At 43.5% G+C, this 23,700-nt stretch overlaps 1 protein-coding gene across 3 annotated transcripts in view; it reads right to left on the reverse strand.

Annotated features, from left to right (window-relative positions):
- Window positions 1-290: 290 nt before the first annotated feature.
- The window catches only part of PARP11 (poly(ADP-ribose) polymerase family member 11), a 34,605-nt gene continuing 11,195 nt past the window's right edge, over window positions 291-23,700 (reverse strand). The window contains exons 2-8 of one of the 3 annotated variants that reach the window (XM_024733210.1): window positions 17,204-17,332; window positions 16,199-16,319; window positions 13,792-13,867; window positions 10,680-10,752; window positions 10,470-10,600; window positions 2,774-2,925; window positions 291-1,012 (exon numbers count right to left, since the gene is read on the reverse strand). In XM_024733210.1, coding sequence (XP_024588978.1) covers window positions 696-1,012; window positions 2,774-2,925; window positions 10,470-10,600; window positions 10,680-10,752; window positions 13,792-13,867; window positions 16,199-16,319; window positions 17,204-17,332 — 999 coding nt within the window. In that variant the 3' untranslated portion in view covers window positions 291-695. Of the gene's footprint in view, window positions 1,013-2,773; window positions 2,926-10,469; window positions 10,601-10,679; window positions 10,753-13,791; window positions 13,868-16,198; window positions 16,320-17,203; window positions 17,337-23,700 lie in introns of those variants that run through there. The other 2 variants (XM_024733212.1, XM_024733211.1) reach the window with 2 other exon arrangements.

Below are 23,700 nucleotides of genomic sequence, written 5' to 3' on the forward strand. Positions count from 1 at the left end.
GGTACAAGAATTCAGGAGCGCTGGGGGATGACGCGCGGGCGGATCACAGTCAGTTCAGCAGAAGAGGAGGAGAAGGGCGAGGCCGGGTGTGCAGCCTGCCGCCCGAAGGCACCGGGAGCAGGGCGCCCTGTCCTGACCCTCCCCTTCTGGCTTGTCTGGCAGCACTGCCAACGATTCTCTTGTTTCTATTTCCCTCAAGGTACTCAGGCTGCTTCAGGGTTTTGAATTCCACCCCCCTTCGGAAGACTAACAAGGCAACACGCAGACCGGTGGACCATCATCTCTCAGAATTCGTTTACAAAGGCTCAGTTCCTCTGAAGGGACACCTTTATGCCTATATTTTTATTTTTTGAACATACATGTGAATCAGTCTATTTGAGCTGAAAACATTTACCCTGAAGACACGGATGTAAACGTTAAAGATGGAGGGACTCAGCTGATTGCGTTCTGAGCGCTGTCCTTCACCCCGGGTGTTAAAACGGCAATGGTTATCGATCTGTAACAAAGATGAGTAATGGACAAAAACAAACAACAAACCAACCCTAAAGTCAGCATGTCTTTTTATAGGGTGGCCCCTTTCTTTCATATCTGTTTCAAAACGATCAGACAATTAACATTGAGCAGCTAGGTGACCGGCAAGCAGATCTCCCTGCGAAAAATAAAACTTCTTCGACCATGGAAGCTTGGAAATGAAATCAATGAAAGTCTATCAAGTATTCGGGGTAGATCTGGTTGGCGTCGAACACCACGAAGACCCTGGGATTCCAGGTGTCATCCACACAGCTGTCATACAAATTCACGTAGCTCCCGTCTTTGGAAGGAGGGCGCACGTATTTGGAGTCTCCGTTTATGTAATCTCCAATCAGCACTCGGGCAAGAAACATAGATTTGTACGTTCTAAACAGATGCTGCTGTTGCAGGGTTACGCCGTGAATCTGGAATGTGTTTCCGTGCTTTACGTCATCCTTGCAGAAGCGGCTGGCATAAGCAGCATCTCGAGCAAAATAGGTTCCTTAAACAAAGAGGAGCCCGAAGAGCCAAGATTACTCCAAGGAGCGCAGGAAACACAAGCAAAAAAAAACACTGGGATTGTTGCAGGGGAGAGACACACAGAACTGTGTAACAGGAATAGACATGGAATTTCCTCGCCGGTAGGTTTTAAAGAAAAGAACAGAAATCCGTCTGTTGTGGACAGCTGTGATGCAGGCTGCCACTGGGATAGATCTGTTAGTACAGACCAGAGTCCCCACCACCACCACCATCCCTGTCCCCACCAAAACGTAGCAACCAGACTTGTGTTTTCAAAAAGAGCCTTATAAAGAAATCCAACACATAAGATGGATACAAATGGTTTCTGTGATTACAAGTGACAGGACCTGCCTTGTCACTGCTCAGACCTCCCTCCCACTTCTGTTTCCTTCCACCCTTTCCCCATCCACCACCCACTCATCTAAGCATCCACTGGAGAGCACAGTGAAACCATGGGTCTGCAGAGATGATTTCAAACCCCAAGAAACCACATTTCTGTGCTACCGGGTAACTGTTCAATAATATTTCTGGAGCTGAGAGAACCCCATATCCAGGAAAAGATTTCTGGAGAGTGTGATCCTATTCACACCTGAACGTTCCAAAAGGACAAGCTCACTTGTCCGCTGCCTAAAGAGGAAACCTCCACGAAGAATCCGACTCTTCCAAAGTGGTAGGCCTAGGAGGCTGACATCATGAAGGGAATACTTACCCTAAAACATTTCGGAAATGAACTGCAAAGTCTCCTATTACCCAAATCCGACGGGACTTAATGTAACACCTTTCTGATCCTCTTACAGTTAAATAAATGGGATGGCCTTTAAAGTCGTTATTTTAAAAATTAATTTACTCTTAAAAATGTAGCACCTCATGGGCTTCCCTGGTGGCGCAGTGGTTGAGAGTCCGTCTGCCGATGCAGGGGACGCGGGTTCGTGCCCCGGTCTGGGAGGATCCCACATGCCGCGGAGCGGCTGGGCCCGTGAGCCACGGCCGCTGAGCCTGCGCGTCCGGAGCCTGTGCTCCGCAACGGGAGAGGCCGCAGCAGTGAGAGGCCCGTGTACCACAAAAAAAAAAAAAAAAAAAAAAAAAAAAAAAAAAAAAGTAGCACCTCCTGATCCTGAGTGGTAGCCAGTTCTCTTGCTGGAGGAAAGGTACGAAATAAGGACCAAGCAAAGAAATGTCCGCCCCTTACCTTTCCCCTCCCCTCCCCTCTCTCCTTAATTGGCTTGAGTAGTGAGCACAAACTGGAGAACTTAGACTTTCACGACATTAGAAAAAAGGTGAGGATTTCCCCCACGCTCATTAATATTCCTACCTATCATTTTTTTAAAAACAAAACAAACAAAAAATAGACCTACGTACAAGGTACACATTAATTGATTTATTTTATAGTGCTCTGTGTACTTGACATAAAACAGTTCAGTGTATGGGTTTATCCATGGAAAGGACTTATGCATGGAAAGTAAACGTCATAATGCAAAAATCAGCTAATCTGGACACGATGCCCCATCTGATTGACTGGGACTTGGAGGGTTATCTAATCTGGTAGAGGTGTAAAAAGTCTTCCTTCCATCTTGCACACGCAGGAAGTGGCTTTTCGGTGTCTCAGAAACTCTGAGGGTGTGCCAGGAACCCAGTACAGTAACTTTTAACTTAGTGACTCTCAAGCCCCTGAGATACAAACAGTCAATCCTCTCTCAGGAGAGGAGATTCTCTTCTAGCGCTCCAACTGGATTCTGATAGTTACCTTTTCCAAAGAGAGCACCGTGTATACCATTGATTCTCCAATCGAAGTTATGAATGCAAATTGCTTCCACAAATTCACTGCTGGTGCCATGAAATAACATCTGTTCGTTAATCTGAGGCACACCTCGTTTTTTCTTGAGCTGAGCCTTTTTCCTAAAAACACAATACACACACACAAAACACACAGATATCTACCATAAGTGGCATTATTAATTTTTCAAGGAGCAAACCTCAATAGAAAGGGTAAAACAGAACACAGTTCTTTAACATACATCATAAGTGGGCAAATAGCTCTGGAAAAAAAAATAATCTCAAATGATCTTGGACACATAAATCATCTCATCAAAAATTATTAGTTAATATTGACACTGAATGTTGAAAATTATGCCAAAAACTATAGATATCCCAGACAATGCCCCATCATAGTAAAGTGACTGATCGCCTAAACCAGCCAAGCTTTACAGACACCTAAAAATGACACTACAAACAGTAAATAATACATAGTTCGCAGAGTCTTTAAACAGTGAACTCCTTGAGCACGGACCATGCCTTAATCTTTTTATCCCCACAGTAGGACATGTTGGTTAAATTGAACGGAACTTTGCATCTTAGGGCTGGAAGGGGCATGAAGCCATCCAGTTCAAGCCTCTTGCCAATGGACAATCCTCTTCCAACACATAAAATGCTATTCAATGTAGGACTTACTGTAATAGTAAAAAAACAAACAAACTGAAAACAGCCTAAAATTATTTCACAGCAGAATGAATAATTATATGTTTATACATGAAAGTTAAAATAATGAACTAGATCTATATGTATTAACATAGATACCTCTTGAAAAATAATGTTTAATGTAAAAAGAATGCTGTAAAAAGAGACCTCTATCTCAAAATAATAATGCAGATTGTAGAGGTATACAAACATAGGTAGTAACAAATATAAAAACATGGATAAGAAGGCATCACAGCAACTTGAGGGGGAAAGAAGGAGGAGAGGATGGGGATGGGGGAAACACTCCACCTTGATCTCTAATGCTGTGTATCTTAAAAAAAAAACAAAAAACCCAGACACAAAGATGAAGAAAATGTCACAAATATTAAAATGTCAAATCTGATTGGTAGGTACATGGGTGTCTGTAAACTGCTGGCTGCATTTGCATTTAAACATATTTCATTCAAAAGATGTCTTAAAGATGAAAAAGAACCCTCCCCCGTTAGCTCTGCAATGAGAGCTGCCCCGCCCCCGGCGCTCCCCGCCCTGCACAGTGGCCAATCTACTGGCCATCAGCTGTAATAGTGAGAAAGCCACCCCGACGGTGAACCAGAACCTGCCCCCCGGTCCTTCTACTGTCGTCTTAGTTACTCCCTTCCGAACACAGAACGACCAAACACTTAACACAAAACAACTCCAAGTATCCAGGAATAACTCTGGACACTGATAGGTTTCCTTCCCCCAGGTGAACAGACGCCACTGTCTCAACTATGCCTCCCATGGCACAGCTTCTAGGCCTTTCTCCACCCTGGACAGCCTTTAGTGGGCAGGAATCTGCTGGACACCTTCTAGTCCGAAAATGCTGGGAAGAAACAGAAACAGGGCCTAGAGGTCATGGAACGGCGCCCAGCTGAGCTCGCTCTGCACCAGGCATCATGCTACTGATGGAAGCTTGCAGTCGGTTAAAACTGCTGGGCCTTCTCAAAGCAGGCTTCTCTCCGCTCGCTGGATTTGTGCAACTGATTTCTAAATCTCATGCGATAGGTTTATTTCAATTAAGCTTTATCTTGATATAGCAATTTTAAAAGTATAGAATTTATAAAGAGCAGGCAGCTTAGGGACTGTTCGGGGTTGGGGGGAAGGACGCTTGCCCTTAAATGATGAGAGAATGGAAATGTATACGGTCCTTCTCAGAGCCCTCTGGCAGCAATGTATCAAAATTCAAATGCATACGCTTTCATCTACTGGAGACAGTCTTTTCAGACCATTGAGCATGACGTTAGGAGGATGTGCATTAAACAAACATTTATTTCAGAAAAAGCCAGCATGTTTTCACAAAGAACAAATTATGCCAACTTTCTTTTTAGACCTTCATGTACTGTCTGCCTTTTTTTACAATGCACATTTGTTGCTTTTCTAACTAAGAAAAACATCTTTTTAAGAGAAGATAATCACATTTGTTTAGACTCACTGTTTCAATCTTCAAGGTCTTTCTGACTCCTGATTAATTCACCCTACAAGTAAGCTTCCCCTTCTAGTTCTGAACCTTCCACAAGTGTGATAAGCAAGCCTCCTACATTTTCATCCAAGTTCCTGACAGAGATGTGGAAGGGCTCAAGAAGAAAGCATGCATGCCATTCAAGTTACGCTTTGATAAGACTTTTAACCAGATATTACTTATTCCCTTTGTATGGTCACCCGGCACCCATCTCTCCATCTCGCCTCCATCGTAAGGACCTTTCTCAACCACTCGTAGAAATCAAGTTACACCGTCTAAGGGGCTTATCCACCTACCACTATGGCAGTCCTCTTAGTTAGTGGAGCAGCAGTGAATTCGTTCGGGTTTTTTCTGAGTGAACATTGCTTTAACATACGTCCTTCAAATATTGAGCCTCACGGTCTGTAGCGACTAGAATCCACGCTATAATCAGGATATTCACTCATCACTACTTTTCAGGCGCAGATTAGAATGAACTTTGGTTTGAAAATTCACTCGAGTCTCTCTTAGATAAGATAAATGAAGTGCTGGTTAGTGAAAGAGCCGGAAGTGTGGGCAGTGAAACTCTGCTCAGTCACTGGATAGGTACAGCGTCTATGGGATGGGGTGATCACAGCTCTGCACCCCCCATGGTGTGCACGGTTTACTTTAGTGCCCATCGCCAAGGCAACCAGGACATGCGGAGACTCACACTATGACCTTGATCTAGAAAGGCTAACATTGGGTTCCAGGGCCTCTTGGGCTCCAGTTAAACCTTCAGGGAAAGTCACAGATTGAAACCAAACTAGGTTCTCCACCACGCTGCCCACCTTTGCACCCCACACTCATCTCTGAACTTACTGAAAATGCTGCTGCACCCACTTCTCAAAGATGTCTTAAAAGTACCCTCCCCCCCAGGGACTAGGGTGCCAACCGGGCCAGGCTGGGTGTGCCCCACATTCCAAATGCAGCAGGAAGAGCTTTGCGCTCTGGACTGAACTAGGTTCGTCCAGTTTAGACCAGCGGTTCTCCCTCCTGGCTGAACACCAGAATCGCTTGTAGACCTTTTTAAAGATAAAACTGTCAGAACGCAGAGGCTCTGATTCAGTGGCTCTGGGATGGGTGACAGATACCCATACAGGTTAAAGAGCTTCCCCAGGTGATTTTGACAGGCAGCCAGGATGGAGAGCCTCGCACCTAAATCAGCATTCTTAACAAAGCAGCAGCCTTCCCTGCTCTTATTTCCTGCTGCCTTATCCTTCCCAACCCTGGACCAATCCAACCATCTCCCCTCACTGCTCTAGAATTGGGAGTGCTGGAATCAATCAAACAACATCGCCACGGTTCCCACCCCATATCCGCACGCCCCCACGTCAGCTCAGCCCTCGACACTGATGGAGACCCCATGGTTCCCAGGTCAGCTCTTTCTCCCCTCCGTGTTCCACAGTGGCTGTTTCCTCTCTTCGCTTTTCCTCTCTCTCCCTCACATCCCCCTCCCTAGCACCTCATTCTCTGCAGGAGACCTCACTGCTTCCTTCCCCAAGGAAACAAAGTATCAGGAAGAACTCCCTGACCCACCTCATCTCTGATCCCCTCCCCATCCTCATCTGTAAATCTAACTGGACCACCCTGTCTCTCTCCTTCTGACCCGTGTTCTCTGAATCCCACCCCATTACCCCTCCCTCTCTCTGCTGTCTGGGCCTCTCACTGCCGCGGCTTCTCCCGTTGCGGAGCACAGTCTCTGGACGCGCAGGCTCAGCGGCCATGGCTCATGGGCCCAGCCGCTCCACGGCATGCGGGATCCTCCCGGACCGGGGCACGAACCCGCGCCCCCCCGCATCGGCAGACAGACTCTCAACCACTGCACCACCAGGGAAGCCCTCTGCTGTCTTTTAAACTCTCCCTCTGCATAGGTTCTTTCCTATAATAACGTAAATATCCTCAGGTCTCTCCCATCTTTAAATTTGAAAAACAAAACCAAGCACCCTTCCCACGCCCACATCACCATCTTCTCACATCTCTCACTCTTCACTGTCGAGCGCCTTGAAAGAGTTGTCAGCGTTTGCTGTACACACAGTATAGCATCTACCAACGTTGCTCTCGCCTAGGGTACCAAGGACATTTTATTGCAAAATCCAAAGGACATTTTCAACATTCATCTTTCTTGGCATCTCTGCCGTATGTGACCCTGAGGATGACACATACTTGTGTCAACCATGTTCTTCCTTTGGCTCCTGTGACTCCACATTCTATGGGTTTTCTTCCACTTTATGTGGTTACTTCTCAGTCTCCTCCCTGAGCTTTCTCTTCCTCTGTTCATCCCTTTCAGAGTTTGGCCCTTACCCCCTTCTTTTCCTAATCGACATAAAATACCTGGTCATCTTATCAATTCCTTTGGCTTCTACGACCCCACACTTTCCAGTAACTCCAAAACCTTTATCTCTGTCTACACTGCTCTCTTGAGCTCCCAACCCATGTATCAACTGCTAACCCCGCCCCGTCCTCCCCAGACCAAAACCCGTTCCTACCCATTTCCCTCAGTCAATGAGAACAAATAAGTCTGAATCCCTGGAGCTATCTTTCCCATCTCCCCCACCTCCCCTGATGTGCGTGTCCCTATCACGGACATTAAATCAAGTACCAGGCAATATCATCCTACATCTTTAATATCTCAGAACAGTCCTCTTCACTGCAGTGGTACCGAGAGCACCTTGGCTCAGGCCATCCAGTGTGTCACATTTGTAACGACTGAAACAGTTTCCTAAGTTGGCTGGTCACCCTTCTGTGATCCTTTTAAACCAGTTCTCAGCCTCAGCACCGCTGACTGTTTTGGGCTGGGGGGCTCTTTGTTGCGTGGCCTGTCTTGTGCATCGCAGGATGTTTAGCATCCCTGCCCTCCACCCCGCAGATGCAGTGGTAGCCCCCCACCCCACCCCACGACAATCAAAAACAGCTCCAGGCATTGCCAAACGCCCCTGGTGGGCAAAATCACCCCTGAGAACCACTGCTTTAAACGCCTCCTCCACAGTGCAGCCTGATAAGTCATTTTTCTAAAACGCACATCAGCTCCATCACTCTCTTGCTTAAAGTCCTGCAATGGCTTTCCACTATCTCAGGGAAAAAACCCAAACCCCTTAGTTTGTTTACAAGGCCCCGCGTGGCCTGGCCTGTGCCAACCCTCTGACCCAGACGCCAGGTCAGTCCAACTCATAAGGCTGATGGAGAAAATCACACGACCACCCAGTGGGTCTCCCACAAACCCCTGCGTGCTCTACCTCCTGAGTCCTTTTCTAGCATCTTCTCTCGCCATCCATCCTATCTTCTGTCCTATTTGAAATCCTCTCAATGTTCTACATTCCCTCTTGTCATCGATCTCTGGCCCATGCTGCTCCCGATGCCTGGGGTGCCCTCCCCTCTCCTCCCGCATCCAGCCTAGATGACACTGGCTTAGGAAGTGCTCCGTGACACCCCACACACAACCTACTTCTGTCCAAGCTCTGGTCCTGTGCACTCTTACATCCCGAGTGCCTAGAACGGTGCCTGGCACAAAACTGGCTCTGGAACATGTTTCTGGAAGAAGGGAGGAAGGAAGGAAGGCCTGGACAACATGCAAACTGACATCTATCTGCTGGACTCATGTGGGCTTCCCGCCTGTATAGTGAGTCACAGGTTACGTGACAGTGGGGTGGACGAGTTTATTTCCGTCCTTCAGGCAGAGATCAGAATGACAGGCTGTCCTTAAAATGCGACCCAGTGTTTTCTGCTGTCATGGCAGGTGGCAGGTTCATTTCCCATCACAGATTTCTATAGGCCGACCTCACATAACATCATGAATGGCATCTACAGAGTAAAAACAGCTCCACTGAGATTCTTAGCATATGATGTGTTGGGGATTCGCTGGAACATTTCTACCACGAGGAATTAATTGAGGTCTCAAATTACGAGGAAGACTGACAGGAATTCCACCTCAGAGGCCCGATTAAGAAGAAGGAATTAAGTCTTCCTCAGAACATTTTAGGAAAACTTACTTTATTCACTGAGAGAATAAGATCAAAGAAGACGGAGGTTTCCATCCTCCATTATCCCCTGAATAAAACCTAAACTCAGGGCTTCCCTGGTGGCGCAGTGGTTGAGAATCTGCCTGCCAATGCAGGGGACACGGGTTCGAGCCCTGGTCTGGGAAGATCCCACATGCCACGGAGCAACTAAGCCCGTGCACCACAGCTACTGAGCCTGCGCGTCTGGAGCCTGTGCTCCGCAACAAGAGAAGGCCGCGACAGTGAGAGGCCCGCGCACTGCGATGAAGAGTGGCCCCCGCTTGCCACAACTAGAGAAAGCCCTCGCACAGAAACGAAGACCCAACACAGCCCAAAATAAATTAAAACAAACAAACAAAAAAACGTAAACTCAGTTAAACTCAGTATTGTCAGAAATAAAAGTGGGCTGGGCCCAAAGACTCAAAATTACAAAGAATACAAGCTGAAAACCCTTATTTTATAATATAAACTATTATGAAAATAAAACCTGGAGTTTACTCAGGCTGTAGGAACTGACCTACCAGAAGCATCAAAGAATTCCGCATATTATCACCAAACAAAAGTCAGCCTGATTTTCAAGTATATGAGAATGAAATGAGTTAAGGCCTGGGATTTGCTTTAAAATACTTCAGCAACAACAATAACATGGCAAAAGAGGAGATAGATTATGATGGTAAATCGAGATAAATGTTAAATCAGGATGATGGATACACAGGGTTCATGACATTAGACTCTATTATTTGAAATTTTCCTGACTAAAGGTTAAATGCTTGTATTAAAAAATATTAGAAGTCAAACCTTGAACACAGATTTAATGAAAGTATTTCAGAAAATCACTTATTTTAAGTACTGCTTATTACTGCTATTACGTTACATTGTATTATCATGTTATTCAAAAAACTACAGCACAATGTGTTCACGTGGACAATACCTGTTAAGTTTCTCGTAATGGGCTTTACTTTTAGGTTAAGTGCACACCAAGCAATCCAATGGGTCATTTCCAACCTAAATTGAGTAACGAATGGAGATTTCAAATCTAGAACATAAACTCTGGGCTAAGTAGGGAATCTGAAGGTACGTTTTACAATGTCCTTCAAAACTAAAAACGAGCAAATGACTTACAGGCTGGGAAGTCTGAGCCAACAAAGTCATAGTGACACAACTAAACACCTCCCCAGACCCCCTGGTAATGCTGATTCAGCCACGATGCCCAGCCCGAACCTCTGAAAGCAGTGCAGAAGAGGCTGTCAGACAGTGTCGCACGGGATGCTGGTGCTGGCTTACAGAGCAGCTCTCCCTGAGGATGAGGAAGAGAGCTGAAAAACCAGGTCAAAACACGCACAGTGCGTCTACACAGCTCACGTGGTGGTGCCACTGACAATGAATATGATTAAACATTTGTGCTTCACTGTCTCTGAGACTGTAAAAGTCTCAGAGGCCAAGGAGGGGGTTCAGAGTAGAAACTGTCTCACCTGCAAAAGAACTCCCACAAGTCTAGGTTCTGAATTCTCTGAATTCTTTTAATTCTGTTGCGATCCACTGTTTTCCCAAAGAGACTAGCAACTTCATTGTATTCGTGTGTTTGACTGTGCAAAGGAATGAGCTGGAAAGAGAAGTTTGCACAGTTTTACTGGGGTCCTTTCCAATCTCTCCCACCTGCAGCTGGTCAGCGCTGCTCTCACCTGGTAGGGCAGGTCGGTATTCACATTCTCCCAGTGGAGTGGCATGGGGATGGCCTCGTTTTCACAGATATAACTTTAAACAGAAAAGACAAAACAAAATATTAGAAGCTGATTAGAATCACTGTCAGTGACTTAGACGTTTTCTCCCAAGCTGAATTTCCATGCTGCGCTATTGTGACAAATGCAATTAAGTGTAGTCCTTGGTTTCTTTATTTTAAAATATTTACTGAATATCCGCTCGTGTGCAGCTTTTTAGGGGCTGAATTAAGAAATCTGATGGGAAACGTCTAATCCTATATAACATTAAAATTTCAAAAAGAGTCGTTTAATTCGGTCTTGCTTTTCTTATTTTTTCAGAATTTCTTTTAAATGTAGGAAGATTTTAGGTGAAGAAAAGGAATTTCCAAGAAGAAAATCAAAAATTCTTGATTAAAAAAACAAACCTCTTTAACGGATGTATACTGCCTATTAAATACCATCCAAAACCCTCGGCCGCGCGCTCAACATCCTTCAAGATCGAACGCAAACCTAAAAACCTTTCTCTCTTTATTGTCCACTATGCCCCGGCACGGTCCGCATGAACTCACTCAGCGCAGAAGCCAGTAAAGTTATCCACCATGTGTAAGCCACTGGACGCGAACACAGAAAGAGACAATGATCTTGGCGAGCTGGATGGCAAAAGGCTGTGGCTGATAATATTGATATGAATCCTTTCTGGTGACTGCAGGCTATGGAAGACATTCAGAAGTTTCAAGCCTATCTTTAGCGTATGTTTTAACTCGTTTTAACTTTGGGAAGATCACACAATCGTATGATTTAAAGATGAATAGGTATAAAAAGGTGAAGGGTGGATGGTTTCCCTCCCACTCCAGTCCTTGGTCTTCTCACCTCTTGCTCTTCTCACTTCTCACCTCTGGCCTCCATTCCAAGTAATCACTGCTTTTAGTCTCTTGGGTATTCTTCCAGAACTTCTCTAGGTTGACACAAGCCTTTTTTTTTCCGGCACACACGAACGGTAACATAATCATGTGTCTTTTGCAGCTGCTCTTTTTTTCACTGACTATGTTCTTAGAGATCCTTGCGTATCAGTGGGTAAGAGAGCATCCTAGCACAGAGTCTGGCACACGGCAGACACTGTTGCATGGATGCTCTCTTACCTGCTGATATGCAAGGATACCACCCCTACTGATGACATTTAGCCTTTCTCAACTCTTTGCTACTGTTAAGGATGCTGCAAAGAACAAGTCTGTCCCTTTGTCACTGTACATGGCCACGTGTCAATTTTTAGGATAACATCTTTGAAAAGGCATTTCTGAGTCAAAGAATATATTTGTTCCTGATCTTGACAGAAACTGCCAAGGTGCCCCCCTCGAAGGCTACACTCATTGGCATTTCCCCCAGAAATGGAGAGAACGCCTATTTGCCAACAACCTCTCCAAAGGAGTGTGCTGTCAAACACGAGAATTTTTGTCAATCTGATGGTAAGAAATAATCTGGTATAATTTGTATTTCTCTTAGTACGAGTGAGGTTGCATGAACTGTTCAAAGAATTCTTCTGTTCTCATCCTTCTAAGGGGTTGCTGGTCTTCTGCTCAGAGATTCCAAAACGTACTTCAAATACTATACAGGTGAACCCTTTGGCTGTGATACCGAGTAACAATACGTTTCCCAGGTTTTCTTTGTATTTTTACTTTGCCTGATATATCTTTTAGCTATGGAAAATATTTTTGTTTGTTTGCTTAATGTTTGTAGCCTTTGTTAATTATAAATTCCTTGTCGATAGGAAACGTACTATTCACTTTGCATGTCAAAAAATGCCCAATGTATTCCTGTAATAAATAAACATTTGTATATCAATACCTCCTCATCTTCATCACTCTGCTGTATCCTACCTAACTGTTCTTCCTCTTTTATTATCTTGCTTTTTGTCCTCTGTTGTCGCTAATTCTCTCCCTCTCCTATCTTTGTTCTATGGCTTGTATAGTCTGTGAGGGAACAAAGTGCTTGACCCCATTAAGTGCTTCTCCCCACCAAAGGGTACCAGATATAATAACACACAGCTACAGTAACAATTTTCCATTATTATGTCTCATTTTTCTCCCAGATTCCATACCCTTTGAAGATAAGTAATTCCTTTATTAAAACGCTTACACTTAAGAATGAGGATGTGATGTAGCTGGTAAGGAAGTAAGATTCTCTCCCTTCCACAGAAGTACTAGAGCATTCATTATATAAGTACTTGAGTAACTTTTAAATCATGACCCTAAAATGTAAGCCAAAAGTCTCAAGAAGCTAACTGACAGAAACTTTAAAAATTTCTATCTTTAATCCTTTCAAAATATCTCCTTGAAAGGAACAAATGGGCAACTCCTACAATTCACATGCTAGCATTGTTTCTGTTTCATTTTAAATTCTTTGAACAACGGGAATTTCAATACTTGATTGAGGAATCGTTCCAGAAAACAGGAGACATGCCCTTCAACTCCATTCATGTGAATAACAAATATTTATTCTCTTCTGGCATTTATACTCTCTTTTCAGGCTATAGACGGCAGGAGACAGAAAAAGGAAGACTCGCCACCCAGATCCAGGGGGCAGGAGGCTGTGCCCTTGTCCCATGCACCCCCATCTTCCCAGGTCCCCTTTAGTCACTACAGATTTGAAATTACTTCTAGGAGCTGCCCAATGGGGTTCAGTGCAGGTGAAGACAAAGTGGGTAATTACCTAGGATTTATGGCCCAAATAACTGGATGGTCCTGGGAGAGTCTTTCCAAGCTAATTAAAACTTACCTCAGTAGGTTATGTTAAGGATTTATAGCAGAGAGCATAAAGCATTTTGTAACTACCATGCAAAGTGCTCTAAAGAATTGAAAAATACAAATATGTAAGGGGAAATGAAAAGGACAACAGGAAAGGAAATGCCAGCAGAAAATAACAACACTGCTCTTGCATCAATGAATGTGAAATTCAGTTGAGAAAAGATCGATATTAAGATTATTAAAAATAACCTACCGAAACATTTTCAGTTTATTTGTTCCTCTGTTAAATATTAAGGAAGACAAGAGAGAGAAAAAGCCCACTCTTGCTTTCCACCCCATTCTCTCCACAATACCTGAAAGCACTGATAGAAAAAGGGGCTCTTTTTATTAAGCGCTGTTTTCCAGTGGTGAGATTCATCTGCTTCATTTCTGTGCAAAAAGACCAAGATGTTAGATAAGTCACAGAAACACACTGTGCTATAAATTGTCATGAAAATTTCTAGCCACACTACATGATGGTCAGGGAATCATGGAGCTTTGGGAGTAGCTACTAAGCACAGTATATTAGGGATACTTGACCAACATCTGTCTATCATGGCATAAAAAGCAGCTTCATTGCTTGATCTAAGCTCACACAGGAGGAAGCTAACCTCATACACGGCTCAGTATGTAAGGTCTATCCCTTTCTGTACCATACTTGGGTTAAACTGACTTGAAAATAGGAGAGTTCTCAACTTAGGAAAATTAAGAGTACTAGAAAGAGAAAGGAATTACAGTACTGAATCTTCTGGTTGGCTTCTTAAGTGAAAAGCGTTACTCTGGTTTCTCCAAAAATTTTGGAAATGGGTAAAAAAGATACATTACCATGATAAAACATGTACAATTCACAGAGTTTCAAAAATTTGTACATTTCTTGCCTCCTCTTTAAATTGTACACCTAAACCAAAAAAACAGAAAACCTAGCTAGACTCAACACAGACTTGTATGAAAGATTCTAGTGATGAAAGACTAATGAACTAACTAAAGTATCATTTTCTTCTTTCCTCTGTTCCTCAGCTGTGGCAATAGTTACTAGGTCCCCCTCTTCATTCCCACAAAGTTAGGTGCTAAGTCTTAACGTGAGATCCTCGTCAGTCTACCTTGTCTCACTGGCATCATTCCACTCCAAGAGAAAGGGGTTCGTTCCCCATCCAGGCCAATGCTGTGTGAAGTGCGTTTGCCCTTTCCATATTCTCCTAGGCTCTGCACACACTGGCGTGACCACCGCGCAGGGAAAAAGAAAGGTCATCCCAGCACATGCGCTGAAGCCTGTGTTGCGTTCTTCTCATACTACCCCGTTTTGAGTTTGCTTTTCACCATTTTTATAGAGAAGCCGAGCTGGCTTGTGGCAGAACCATGGGGGCTAACTTTACAAGTGGTACACGGGGAATGCTAATACCTGTGCCTCTGAAACAGTGTCATTACACAGAGGAGCGGGAGCTGGCGCTATTATGTGTGACTCCAATTCTTTGATAAAGACTTAAATAAACTGCACCGTCTGAGAGAAAACTTCCAAAATATACAGCTTACTAGAAAATATTCTTTCAGAAAATGCAGCTTGCTGGGCTACCTACCAAAAGCTCTGACAAACTCCGTGCTCCGCATGAAGCTTGATGTCTGCACGTTGCGATGTCTCAGTAGGGCTTCAACACTGACAGGGGTACTCGAGACTGAAGTGTCTGCTGACACCTTCCGTCTGAGACAAATGTCGGGCCCCCTTAAAGGCAGCCTATTTGCCTAACGTCGTAAAATATGTTATGCTTAGTCAGGAGTAAGAATCTAATGGCTTTAACTCTTGATTTAAAAAAAAAAAAACTAACTCTGGAGGCACAACAGTCATTAGAGATCTGATTCCATCAGTGTCTTAGTGGACAAATCTCCTGCAGCACGACTGGGCCTTGGATCCTCCAAGGGAATCTCCTAGGGTTTCAACACCCTCCCTCACCACAGTATAGCACTGACTCTGTCATAAGGACTCTACTCACAGAAAATAGGAAAGAACATCTAGAGGCCTGAGCTGTGTGGCAGCCCAAAGGCGCTTTTGTTAAGAAAGCCTCCCCCTCCAGGTTCTGTTTGCCTCTGAGCAGTAAACAGCTGAGGCCGGCAGCTTGAAACTGCAGGGTGAGTCCAACAGGTTTCTCATGGGGTCCCTAAAAACACGCCCATGTATCATGGATGCAATATAAAGCGGGGCTGATTTCCAGATTAGCTGGTTAATCTGTGAAAGAGCCAACAAAACCAGAAAGTGGCAGGAGGCAATGTCCACTGAAGAGTAGTTTTCTAGGAGAGACACCAAGAGATGGGTCATTCAGCTGAACTGTGGCCTTAAAACTCAATCCAGCTACCTATGACTCTGCGTGTAACCTCTCTGATTGATCCTTAAAATCTGACTGATCCTACCTATTTCAAAAAGCTGAGAGGAGGATGAATAAAACAATGGCTTAGAGGTGTTTTGTGTTCCTTAGAAGAGAAGCATTACAGGAAAATACATGACAGTCTCCATACATGTTAGTATCTATAAGCATATAAATAACCTTTATAAAAGGCAATGTTGCTCAAAAAGATTTTAAATGTTGAATTTTTTTACAGGTATTTTTATGTGTTACAAAAAGGATTTACTCTGTTGTTTGCAAGTATGTCAACTAATCCTGATTTTCAGAACTGCAGATTTCACCATATCAACATACTAAGAACACACAACTATTAGGGAAAAAAACATACCTGCAAAGTCTATCTTGTAGCTGAATTTGGAAGTAGTAAAAGAAATGGAGCCACAAGGGTTTGTTTTGAAGCTTTTTTCGATATCTTCACTGCTAACTGAACACTGAATGTTGGTATCCGGCTTTAAGACAAACCAGAAAGTTCATTTACCAGCTGTTCACAGGAATGGCTTGGCCACAAAGGCAGTAATGGGGGACGGAGACAGAGTGGAGGGACAGAGGAAACTTACTAATCACCTGTTCTAGTTCCCAATACACGGGGAGAATCACAGCTAAGACAGCATATGGAAAATGGCTTAAGGATTTCCAGCAAAGAAACTTCGATAACTGGTTATAAGGACTTTTCCCAAAGTATTACAGTGTTTCCAAATTATTGCCAAAATTACACATCTTAAGTGGCTCAAATCAAATCTTCTTTAAGTAGCCTTGTAAGCAAAAAAAAAAAAAAAAAAAAAAAAAAACCAAAAAAAAAAAAAAAAAATCCACAAGCTCTTGAATATGGGTTCAAGTCTCAGCTTAACCGTTAACGAGCTGTGTGACTCAAGACCAATTACAGTAACTTTTCTGAGTTGCACCGTCTTTGGCTGTAAGACGGAGTGCTAGCATCTGCTTTCGGGTCGCTGTGAGGCTGGAGGAGAAGACAGCTCTACACCCTCTAACCTAACACCAGGAGCACAGAGGCGTTTAAGACCGGCTTGGTCGCTTCCCCTTCCCTTTGTCCACCAAAGCAGGCCTGGCCTTGCTCCCATGTGCCGAGACCACGTACCCCTCAGTCACGCTTGCACTCTGGACACACAGAAAACACACACCGTTTCTTCTAAGTAAACACTGTGAAAACCTGGGGAAAGGAAAAGGACCAGAAGAATTTCTGATTTTTCTTTTCGTTCCACCCTCTGACTTCCCTGAGGTTTGACTTCTTTCGGGTGCCGCCCGGACTCCCTTTTCACACCAGCACAACGGTGCTCGGTGAGTCTAAACCCCGCCTGCTCCGCCCGAGGGGCGCTACCTGAAACATGTGCCACTTCCCGCACTCTGCCAGGTAAAACCAGCCCCACTGCGTGTCCGACGTGTCCATCTCATCTGTCTCGCTGTTTGCAGTCTTGGATAAGAATTCTTCTGTTCTGTGAAACATCTCCTGAAGTGCCGGGAAGAGGGAGAGGAAGAAATCGTTCTTTTAATAACCAGTGTGCTTTTCACATATCATTTTTCTTCTCACAAAGAGCTGTATTCCAACAGTGATGTTGACAAATAGCATTCTATCTCGCATACTGGCTCTGAAGATAAACATTTTAAAATGTTAAATTATCACATCTGCACATCTTTCTTGGACATGGGCCTTAACATTCCAGTTTTTTAGCAGCAACTGCTACAGAAATGATTTGGGTCTTTTGGGTTAATTGCTTATAGGAAAAATTCCATAGTGGACTGTTTAGAAAGAAAAAGGAAAGATTCAGTTTGGGATTATGAAATAAACCACAAATTTAATTTTTTGTTTAAACTGTCCACGATCTGATTAAAAACTCTGGTCTTTATTTTAAAAAATGTTGAATATCCTCACACTTAACAAATAAGACAAACAATCAGACACTTAGGTGGATATATCAATGTCCACGCAACCACTTAAGCAAGCTGTATCAACACCTATAAGCACTCCAGATTCTCAGTTTAATGCCAAGAAATTTCTGTCTTATCAAATGTTCACATATTTGGTCAAAAGGATCCACTATCACAACTAATTAAGACCAAATACAACTGATTTTTGTTTTAAATATTCATATTTTGGGAATTCCCTGGCGGCCCAGGGGTTAGGACTCAGCGCTTTCACTGCCGGGGCCTGGGTTCAATCCCTTGTTGGGGAACTAAGATCCTGCAAGCCGCTCAGCGTGGCCAAATAAATAAAGTATTCATATTTCATTTAGTGGCACAGAAAGATGTTTATAACATATAGTGTTGAGTACAAAGAATGTTACGATAAATAGAAATAGTATGATCCGATTTTAATAAAAAATACATCTATATTTACCCACATGAAATATAGATGTGGGTATACGCATATGTACATACACACAGAAAAAGTCTGGATGGATACATAAACATTTATCATAGTTTTTCCTGAATATTAGGATCATAATAATAGTAATCCTTATAGGGCTCTTACTATGTGCCAGGTGCTGTCCTTACTATGTGCCAGGTACTGCACAAATAATAAGTCATTTGGGCCTCACAACAACCCTTTAAGATATGTACTATTAATACCTCAAATTTATAAATGAGGAGGTCACACAACGTGGAAGCCAGGATTCAAAGCCGGGCAGTCTGGATCCAGGGTCTGTCCATGTAAGCACCACAGAATACTACCTTATACTTCCTTATCAATGACTTTATGATCTTGCCTATATTATGTACACATTATCTTTGAAAAGTTTTAAACATTCTTGGGTGGAGACTGTGATGAAGAAAAGGCCATCAGAAAAGGGACGAAGAAGTTAGTCAAAGATTCAACTTTATCTGGAATGCGGCTTTCTGTCCTCATTCTTTAAGGGTTTTTAAATTACTAATTTAAATTTGCACAGCTGATACATGAAAATCTCTCCTTGCAAAACACCAGAACCTTTAAGATAAAGCTAGACTCTTTTTGACTATCACCTCCATTCCTGGCGCCTCTCGCCTTCCTTCGCCAGGTTAATCAGTACTGTTTGCTTTACTGTGCCACTGTCAGGCTTTGCTCTCTCTGCGTGCGTGCGTGCGTGTGTGCGCGTGTGCGCGTGTGCGTGTGTGCGCGTTTCATCATATACACACATATAAACTTACATGGTTTCTGATTTGTTAAAAATGTGATTTCCTATATCTCTGTGTTTTTTTTTTTTAACAAAGAATATGTACTATACTTGGGTAATTTGGAAAATATCTGCTTTAAATTTCATTGTTTAAAGTGTACAGAAGTGGTGTAACCTGGGATAAGCTTCCATGGCCTTGTTAAGGCCACAGCTTCCTCCTCACAGAACGTAGATGAAAGGCTCCTTCCTCCCGGCGCTGCTGGGAGAGGTGATGCTCGGTACTGCAGTGAAGTACCAGGCACAGTACCTGAGCTCAGGGAATGGGACTTGTTATTTTCTCATTCACGTTTGGAAACTCTCTCCAAGGGATGTTCTGTGATTATGTTCGGGATTTTTCCTTCATGTTTTAAAGTGGATTGGCCACTAAGAAATGAAAACCAGAACACCCTAGGAGCAAGAGCTGCAGATTTGGGGCCCACTATTTACCTTATCTATTTTAACCCAATAAAAAAGGCAGTGATTTAAAATTTAAGATCAGTTGTGTAGGTTAACTGTTCACAACACCTGCTCTTCCTTCTATTACTTATTGTTCACATAATTTGCTCATTTTGCTAAGAGACAAAGAAAGCGAGAGTGACTTAAATTTATTTTTCTTCTGAAAATAACCAGAAAACTTTGGAAGGATGAGATTCAAGGAAATAGTTAAATATGTGGCTTATGAGTTCCATCTAGGAGAAAAGGGAGTGGGAAATAGGAAAGCCCCCTTTACACAGCATACATGCAACATGTGTGCTTTGCTACGTCACGCTGTTCCCAAGACCACACCGTGAGCCAGGTTACAAGTGGACGTGTTTCACAAAAGTCCTTTCAGAGCGTCCTGTCATAAGCAGCTCTCGCAGGGGGAGGTGGGTAGGACAGACTCATGTCATATTCATCTCTATGCGGAGAGGGCAGCACCACAGACAGCTACCACTGCCCTGAAGTGCTTCAAATTTTATAAAATTCCTTGTCAGTTTACACTAATTTTTTCCTCTACAACCCAAAGCACAGGAGAAGTCATTCTCCAATTAACTTTAGGGAAATAAAACGAAGCAGAGAAGATACAATTATGTGTCTAGAGTCACGGAGCTGGCAGTTCAAAGAAGATTCTAGAAACACCCGAGGCCTCCGGACCGTCAGCTCTTCCCTAAGTTGTCGGTCCCCTGCCTCGTTTTCCTAGGTGGACAGTTGTTCCTTCTTTCCTCTGGGGCCAAAGCTTAATGTGACTGCTTTGCTTCACAGATGCTAGGGCTTTCTTTCCAAAGACTCAGACTCAGTTCATAAGACTGACTCATGGTTTTCTACAAGTTCATCCCCCAAAGGAATGGCTATTCTGTATAATTAGGCTCAAAGAGTTAAGTCAAGCTTCAACGCATAACTTCAAAATACTGTAACCAGAGTAGTAATGGATCTAGCATAGAATACATTTACAGGCAACAAAGAGAGTGTGCGCCAGGTGTCCACCAGGGAAAAGGCAGTGAATGAATGTTAGTGGAATGAATTAGATCAGCCACGACACCATAATCTGCCATGCTTTTCTGGTTTTTAATTGGCAGACGATGATAATTCCTGCACTTCAGGCTAAGGACAAAAAAGCTAGTATAAATTGGAAAAGCGTTTTGTAAATTTTCCAGTGCAATGGGTATGCTGGTGGAACCTGTCTACAATGCTAGCTATTCCAACCGGAATATTTATGGAGCCTGGGAGCAATCAATCTGGATCATCAAATTGAAAGGCCGGGTGGAAGATGGGCTTAAAATCAAAATCCTGCTCTATGGGAGAAAAATAATGCCACCTTCCAGATTGGTTAAAACCTTTCTGATGAGTTTATTAAAATAAACAGAATATAATTTATTTTGTTAGGATAAACGTAACACCTTGAGGAAATCATAGTTGTAATGCAAACTTCCTTGTCTCTTATAGGAAGAAGGTCCAAAACTGGATACTGAAAGCTTACAAACAGGGTGGAACTTTTGGAATGACAGAGTAAGGAGTGCGGTGGGCCGCTCCCCAGCAAAACTGCATTTTAACTGGTGGGCATTATTTAACGTCTCTGGAAACTGTCTTAAGATCTAGCAAATAGAGAAATATTTATTCAAGAAAATCGACTAAATCTCCAGAACAGGCATTTGGGGCAAGATCTGGTCCACCACTCCCCACCCCACCCGCTCAGTGTTGCAGACGAGAAGACAGGGGCTCCCTTTCCCTCCAGCTCCCTTTCCCTCCTGACCCTGGAAGGGTCAGGCTGCCCACAAGTGCAGAAGGTCTACTCTGGGCAGGCAACACAGAGGACCGATCTCCTTTCCTCTACCCGGTCCCCACTCATTTGGTGGAAGCTCCAGTCCAAGCCGAGCCAGCTGTGAATGCTGGGCCCTGATTGCTCCCACCCAGGTACAGGGTGGTTTCTAGGGTAGTGGTTTCATGGCAGGAGGGCTAAGTCAAGTAGACCAGGGGCTGCCACCACCCCTCCCGCCCAGGGTGTCACTCTGGGAAGAGTGGGCTCCCAACTCCAGCTCCAGTGACACAGGGGTTCTACTGCAGGAGGAAAAGCACATCCTAAGGACAAAGAGATCCATGACTCTGCCTGAGGGGACTGATTCTACGTGTAACCGAGTATAGAGAACCTCACGTCTAAGAGCATTATCGAAAAAAATGGAAATCTTTGATGAAAAACAATTAAGGAGAGGCCCGGAGCTCTGATACAAGCAGAAGGGCACAGTAGGCAGAAATTTAATAGAGAACCAGGGACAGCCAAGAAAGCCCTCCTGGGATTATAGTCAACGGTGGGAGTCGGGAAGGCTGTGCACAAGCTCTAGGCTGTATCTACCCAGGAGCGGTCAGAGCAGGTCACGGGGCAGACATGACAGCATTCCCAAGGCTGCACACAGATCCATCAACACAGGGGGGTAGCCTCACTGGCACAAGGGGGTTAAGCATAACCTCTGACCAAACACTGAGTGAACTATCCTTTCTCCACTGAGTCTTACTTTTATAGAAAATCAGTTGTCTGTTGGTTTGTGGGCCTATTTCTGGACCCTCTATTCTGTTCTAATCAACATTTTCTCTATCTTGATACCAATACTACACCGTAGTGTTAGCACTCCGAATTTCTTCTTCTTTTTCAGAACTGCTTTGGTTAGATCTTTTCAATTTTGATTGGGATTGCATAGCGACCTATCTGGAAGAACTGGCATCGCAACAATATGGAGTGCTCCAACCCATGAATGAGGTGCATCTCTTGACTTATTTAGGTCTTATTTAACTGTTTCAATGTTTTATGGTTTTCAGTGTACAGTCCTGCATATCACTTATGCAAGATTCACGACTAAGTATTTCATATTTTTGATACTATTGCAAATCGAATTGCATTTTCAATTTCAATTTCTGATTGAATGTTGCTAGTACATAGTGATACACTGATTTCTGGATATGGTTCCTGTATCCAGCAACCTTACTAAACTCACTTATTAGTTCTAGGAGATTTTTGGACATTCCATCAGATTTTCTACAGGCATTAGATAGCTAGCTAGCTAGCTTTACTTCCTTCTTCTAGCATATAGATGCCTGTTATTTTTTTTTTCATGCCTTACTGCACTGGTTGTAGTCACCAGTACAATGCTGAATAAAGAACAGGCATTATTTCCTTGTTCCTGATCTTAGTGGGGAAGCATTTGGCCTTTGACTACTAAGTTTGATATTAGATACAGGTATTTTGCAGATGCCCCTTGTGTCAGAGGTCCCCAAGACCACTCTCTAGTTCATAAGAGAAGAACTCAGAAATTGTTCTACTCATGGTTACAGTTTATTACAGTAAAAGTATACAAAGTGAAATAAACACAGGGGGAAAAGTAGGTGGGATGAAGTCCAGAGGAAACCATGTACAAGCGGCCCCTCCCAGTGGAGTCCCACAGGACACACTTAATTCTCCCAGCAACCATGTGTGACAACTGCAAAGTGTTGCCTATCAGGGGTGTTCACCTGAGCCTAGGTGTCCAGGGTTTCTATTGGGAGTTGGTCATGTAAGCCTATAGCGCCTGTGTGAATGTCCTCAGCTGCTGAAGTTCCAGATCTCCAGAGGGAAGGAACTCACCATAAATCACACTGCTAGTATAAACTTTCTGGACAGACTGGTGGAGCATGGCTGAAGTTCTCAGGCATGCAGATACACTCATGAGACAAAACATTCCAGGAGTTCAGTTCTCTGGAGCTAGGCAAAGGACAGTCATGGAAACAGGCCTTTCTGGAGAACGTGCAAGGTTTGAGCAACCCAGGCCTGCTGAGTTAACCTTTTCTGCACACCCCATATCAGGCTGAACAAGTTCTCTTCTTGTCCAAGGTTGCTGAGGGTCTGTTATCAGGAATAGATACTGGATTTTGTCAAATGTTTTTTCTGCATGCATTGAAATAATCACAGTTTTTCATTTTAGTTTGCTTATATAATGAGTTACACTGATGCTGTTCAAATATTAAAACAAACCTTGTATTTTGGGGATAAACATCATTTGATAATGATGCATTAACCTTCTTATATACTGTTAGGTTTGATTTGCAAAAATTTTGCAAATTTTTACATCTATGTTCATTAGGGATATTGGTCTGTAGTTGTCTTATAATGTCTTTGACTGGTTTTGGAGTTAGGGTAATGCCAGTTTCATAGAGTGAGGTGTGAAGTATTATCTTTGTTTCT

This window comes from Neophocaena asiaeorientalis, unplaced genomic scaffold, assembly GCF_003031525.2.
Source record: "Neophocaena asiaeorientalis asiaeorientalis breed wild unplaced genomic scaffold, Neophocaena_asiaeorientalis_V1.1 scaffold150, whole genome shotgun sequence".
Lineage (NCBI taxonomy): Eukaryota > Metazoa > Chordata > Mammalia > Artiodactyla > Phocoenidae > Neophocaena > Neophocaena asiaeorientalis.